The sequence below is a fragment of the Austrofundulus limnaeus genome, unplaced genomic scaffold, assembly GCF_001266775.1.
Source record: "Austrofundulus limnaeus strain Quisiro unplaced genomic scaffold, Austrofundulus_limnaeus-1.0 Scaffold64, whole genome shotgun sequence".
Lineage (NCBI taxonomy): Eukaryota > Metazoa > Chordata > Actinopteri > Cyprinodontiformes > Rivulidae > Austrofundulus > Austrofundulus limnaeus.
The window spans coordinates 731518-737776 of NW_013952466.1; the positions used below are offsets into that span (position 1 = coordinate 731518).

At 37.3% G+C, this 6259-nt stretch overlaps 1 protein-coding gene across 3 annotated transcripts in view; it reads right to left on the bottom strand.

Moving 5' to 3' along the window:
* adgrd2 (adhesion G protein-coupled receptor D2) overlaps nt 1-6259 on the bottom strand; it is an 86655-nt gene that overhangs the window by 48827 nt on the left and 31569 nt on the right. For 2 of the 3 annotated variants that reach the window (XM_014009973.1, XM_014009972.1), the window contains exon 19: nt 1706-1826. In XM_014009973.1, coding sequence (XP_013865427.1) covers nt 1706-1826 — 121 coding nt within the window. Of the gene's footprint in view, nt 1-1463; nt 1618-1705; nt 1827-6259 lie in introns of those variants that run through there. The other variant, XM_014009974.1, reaches the window with a different exon arrangement.

Genomic DNA, 6259 nt, shown 5'->3' on the forward strand with positions numbered 1-6259 from the left:
ATCCTATAGTTAGATTTAGGTTTCCTGAATTATTCCTTAGTTCTGCTGCTAAAGACCTAGACTGCTGGAGCACAAACTGACCACATTTCCTCACTCTGCTGCTGTCTTTAGTCTCTCTTCTCTACATGTTTGTTGTAATTATTTCTGTGATGAAGTGAAGATTCAACACAATCTGCTGGTTTCTTTAGATTTAATGTTTTTTTATCTGTGTGTGTACAGTGACCTGAGATGATGCTTGTTGTGACTTGATGCTATATAAATAAACTATTGAATTGAACTAAAGCTTTACCAGATATCTGAACCACCTCACTTGGCTCCTCTGGATGTGGAGGAGCAGAGGCACTATTCTGAGTCTGCCCTTGATAACTGAACTTCTCTCCCTACCTCTACACCCTGCAGAGAAAACTCAATTCAACCACTTGTACCTGTGATCTTGTTCTTTCTGTCACTACCCAAAGTTTGTGAACAAGAAAAAAATACTAAAATAATGTACTCAAGTAAAAATACATTTACTCAGTTCAAAAATCTACTCAAATAAAATAAAACAAATCATTAAAAATTTACTTGAAGTTAAAATTACTTAGTTACTTAATGCACGGAGGACAAGAAGGTTATTGTTTTAAATCAGCTCTTAACTTAAATGAAAAGACTCGTGGTTTATTATCTATCCATTTTATTTTACCTTCTTTTCCTTAATGAGCCACAAGGAGCAGGGGTTTCATGTATGAGTGCACAYGTTTTCATAACGAAAGTGGAAAAGTATGCATGCACAAAAATATTCAGATGTATAAATTGTGCACATGAATGTCTCTGTGCTCCTTTCATACATCCCAACTAACATGGAACTGAGCGCATGTGAGACTCCTCCCCTGCCATGCCTCCATTAGTATATGTGAAACAGAGGCAAATATGTTCAGCATGTGTGATTCTCCTTTCTGCATGATCAGAAATGAATTGCAGGAAAATGTTGAATTAAATGGAGAAATAGTGAGGTGTAAAAATGTATTTGCCARGAACGAAGAAATGGTGATTATGTGGGTGTGCACGCGAATGTGTAAAGCATCTTCACCAGCACATGAGGTTGAGAGACATTTCCACCTTTATACGTCTTTAATAAATGAGCGTAAACACAGAGGAGCTTATAAGTTTAATAGAACTTAGTTGATGTGAAGAAATGAGTCAGAGCGCCTCAATGGAGAGTTTCTGCTGCGAGGTAGAGGACTTATGTTTTAAAATCATGAAGTCATCTCATTCAGCTGCATGGATCAGCTCAGGAACAACAGTAAAATTTGTTTAAAATACACATATTTGTTTTATTTTCCACTTCATTTGACCTTTAAAAGAACACTAACAAATCCAGCTTCTTTTGTGACACACACCAGAAAAGTGATGAAAGAGGAGCTGCTAAAGTTAGAATAAGAAGCAATTCAGACCAAAGCTTTGTAGTTCCACTTTATGAAGACCTCAACTGATTTAAATGTGACAAAGAAGGATTTAAAAGCATGCTATGTCCACTTTAATGGCTGTAAAATTGACTGAATAGTATTCAGTCGTCTTTCATATAATTGCTTTGCTGTGGCTGCCATCTTGAATCCAATTGCCTCCAACAGTTCATCACTTGTAGATGTCAACCCAAATAAACAAAAACATTAAAGTTCAGCCTTCTGTAAATTGAGATTATTACTGCTAACAACAGTGATCTTACTTGAAAGGAGTTGAGGATGATAAAGACATAAGCCACCACCACAGACAGATGGACCAGGACTCCACAAAGCCAGGTCAGACCTAGGACGGGGAGCAGGATGAGAACTGGACGACTCACAGCCCTACAAAGAAAGCACACAGGAATCACATGAAGAGTGGGTTTGAGTTCTACTTACAGAAAATGCAGATGCAAGAAAGTAAATCTCACATTTTGCTACTTAACCATTTGATTTGGGGGTTATTTTTTACCTCTAGCAAACATTCAGAGAACGTGAAGACAGACATGCAGAGTTTTTAAATTATTGTAAAAAAAAAACACTTTATTGAATCTTTGTCATTTTTTAATTGCCCAGTCACCCTTCTGCTCCTTTGCAATAATCCTTTCAACAATTTTGCTGCTTATACGACCAATGACTGTTTCATGGGGCAAGGCGGAAAAGGTTGCCTTTGTTCAAACCACTATTGTTGTCACTCTGCTGCACCTGGAAGGAGAGATTGAGTTTTTCAACTGCGCTGTGTCTGCAAGGACAAAGCTGAATCTCTCTTCTCTTTATTTCCTGAAGCTGTTTTCCCTCCAAGTTCCTGAATTGATGTAACATGGCTGGCATGCACATCAGTCTGTTTGTGAGGGAATGACGAGAGTGGGAACAACATTGTGGCATTTTCATCAGGTTAAATGAAATATACAACAACATCAGCTGAATGCAGAATAACTCAAAGAAGGGCTGGAGGAKTTAAAGCTTGAATTGAAAATAGCACAGATGTTAGATTCTGTCAGACGTATCAGTAAARACTTCATATTATAAAAGATTTTCTTTTCATATATCAGAAAAAAAGTAATATTAGCAATATTTCTGTAACATATACTTTGCAGACAAAATATCTTGTGGGAATTTATTTAATTTGTTTTTCCAACTGTCAAATCATACGTGGCCTTTTATATGGAAGACCAAAACTGACATAATTAAAAATTAAAAGCAGAAATATATAAATGGACCAATAAATAAATAGAAACACTTAAAATGCATTAACTAATTAAAAACAGTGAAACTTTACCTCATTTTTTTACCGTTTAATTAACCTTTATTCAGCTTAGTCCCAACAAACTATTAATTTTAGCACAAATTAAATTTATTGTTTTTAAAAGTACTTTTTTGTTGTTTTTCCTTTTACTTGTAGCTTTTGGGTCTATTTTAAATTAAACTTTTTATTATTTTTTCCACAAATCTTTTTCAATACATGTATTTTGTGCTCAGCTCTCTTCATCGCAAGAGACCAAAACAGAGTCCATACTGCAGACTCTGCACCGATCTGCCTGTTAATGTCACTCTCCTTTCACCCAAATTCTATCCATTGCTTAGTCATATCATTACATGACATGCTTTTATTTAACTGACATTACATTGTAGAAAGTTGGTTTTACTTCATCATTCAAGGGGATTTCTTCTTTTTTTTGTCAAAAAGACCAATTTGTAGTAACAGCAACTGGTTTTTAATAATATGTGCAAGGCACTAAATACTTTTTTATTGGAACTGTGTGGATTAGACTGCCAAAGATGCACTTCCTTCTTTAAATTGGTCAAATGAGTTTAGAGCATCATACCTTTTTTAAATACTGCAGTTACTCACATGACCCAATGTTGCACACTTGCTACAATTTTAGATATTTTARAAAGGTATAAACTAATCTGAAGGTTTTTTTGTATTATTTGTTCATGACAGAGGGTTGGATCAAGTATTGTGGAGGAATACCTTCTAAACTGAGCCTGGCATTACAAATTACCTTGAGCCTAATAGCTGCAAGTGATAAAAGAGTTTCACATAAGAGTACAAACAAAACTAAACATTTCAGCACCAAGAGGTGAAGGGAAGTGCTAATGTTTTTGACCGTGTCTCTGTGTTTGTTTATATACAGTAACAGTCTGTTAGCAAAACATCTCATAAACCKCTTGACAAATTTTAATGACACTTTCAGAAAATTGGATGCACAGCTGCAGCTGATAAACCTTTGAAGTCAGTTGGTTTCAGGATGGCTTCTACGGTTAATTGACATTAAAACCCAAATCTGGCTATAACTCAACAAATTTTACATATAACAAGCAACGGCTCAGTGATTACTACTGATGCCTCACAGCAAGAGGGTCCTGGGTTATTTATTTATTTATTTATTTATTTATTTATTTATTTATTTATTTATTTATTTATTTATTTAGTGGAGTTTGCATGTTCTCCTTGTGCTTGTGTGGGTTTTCTCCAGGAACTCCGATTTCCCCCACAGCACAAAAATATGTTGCCTTCAGGCCTGGGCCTCCTTGCAAAAAATATGTGAGATCTCAATGGAATTCACCTGGTTAAACAACAATAAAAATTACCTAACTTTTGTTGTGGTAGCTGAGTGTCATCCTTGTCTTACATTCTGGGCAATTAAAGGTTGCACAACATGCTTGTTTACTTTTTGCCAATAATAATGTTCATCTAGAACTCATTAACATTTGAAGCCAACTTATTAAAAGATGGTTGTCATAGTCAACACACCTTAGAAAACACAATAATTCATAAACTGGTGAASTTTCCCAGTAATCCAGGTGTAACACCACCAAATAGCTATTTTTTTCTACAATTTGCCTTTTTATACAAATTGTAATTTAATAATATTATTATGAAAACAGATCAAACCAAAACAAATCTTGTGATGAAAGACAGTTTGTTCCTGAACATGACTCTGGTGTTGACTCTGACCTTTCTTCTTCATCGGCCTCCACCTCCTCTGTAGCTGCTGCGGTGGAGGAGAGGAGAAAATACATTTTCATATGCATTCCCTGTGTCCTCCTGTCCGCCTTGCACACAGCGCATTCATGTTGAAAGAGCATGCCAACATGCCGTGGTGTGGAATGTGTGCGAATGTGTTGGGAGGTGGTTGCTTGTCAGGCAAAATTTACATAAATGTGGGGCATTTGTAATATTTAACATGTTTTAACCCAGAAATTCCATGATAGGCCACACACTATACTGTAAAAACTAATACACTTAAAATTATGCCTTTTTTTGTTTGAGGGAAAACCTATTGTCTATATGCACATGTCACTAAGGTCCTCAAGGAGTCAAAGGTGTTTGCCCATCCAGTCTACATGTGCTTTGTGGACTTGGAGGAGGTGTTCGACCATTTTTTTTGAGACACACTGTGGTGACATGTCAGACCACCGTMTGTTGTTATGGGCTATTCATTCAGTCTTAATTCAAGCGCTGTGAGAGTTTGGTTTGCATCGTTGTCAGTAAGTTGGAACCCTTCGGAGTGAGAATTGGATTCTGCCAGGCTGCCTGTTGTCACCAGTTCTGTTCATAACTTACATGGACAGAATTTCTCGGTGCAGCCAGGGGGCGGAGGGAGTCCTGTTTGGTGGCCTCAGGATTTCATCTCTGCTGTTTGCAGATGATGCGGTTCTGTTGGCGTCATCATTTTGTGATCTTCAGCTCTCACTGGAGCGGTTCACAGCTGAGTGTGAAGCAGCTGGGATGAAGATCAGCACCTCCAAATCTGAGTCCATGGTCCTCTGTTGGAAAAGGGTATTGCTCTTTCTGTGTTGGGAATGAAATTCTGCCTCACTGTGGAGGAGTTCAAGTAGAATTTTTGTTCTCGAGTGAGGGAGGAATGGAGCGTGAGATTGACAGCTGGATCAGTGCAGCTTGTGAAGTTTTGCAGACTCTGTATCAGTCTGTTGTGGTGAAGAGGGAGCTGAGCTGTAAGGCAAAGCTTTCTGTTTACTGATCAATCTATGTCCCTCACCTATGTCACAAACTTTGGGTAGTAAAGAACAAGATTGCAGATACAAGCAATCAAAATGAGTTTTCTCTGCAGGGTAACTGGACTCTCCCTTAGAGATAGGGAGAGAAGTTCYGTTATTTGGGAGGGACTCAGKGTAGAGKRGCTGCTCCTCCACATCGAGAGGAGCCAGTTGAGGTGGTTTGGGCATCTGGTAAGGACGCCTCTCTAGAAAGGMGCTTCAGGTATGTCCAACTGGGAGGAGACCCAGAGGACATGCTGGAGAGACTATGTCTTTCAGCTGACCTGGGAACTTCTTGGAGTCCTCAGAGCTGGAAGAGGTGGGTGGGGAAAGAGGTCTGGGCTTCCCTGCTCAACCTGCRGATATGACACAATATATATTTTATTTAAAATAAACTATATGTTAACCCCACAATATTTTTTGTTATTAAAATACTTTGTTCCAACACAGTGTTATGTATTTTATGTATAACATAGACATAGATGTAGTGAAATCCAGGACTAGATAACACAAATTTAGACATCAGTGAATTAACTTACAAACAGCATATATCAAACAAGGACCTCCTTGTCTCTTATGGGGGTGGGAGAATGCTGTTTGGTGTCAAAAATACAAGTAATAGTTTATAATAATTTATTTTAATAAATTAAAATAAATGTCAAATCTCATGTAACACAAAATTATTGAATCCAGAATATTACGCTTAATTAATTATCTTAATTCAGCATCCCTTCAATAAATCAGTCCAATCCAGCTGAATACATGTACTGTAT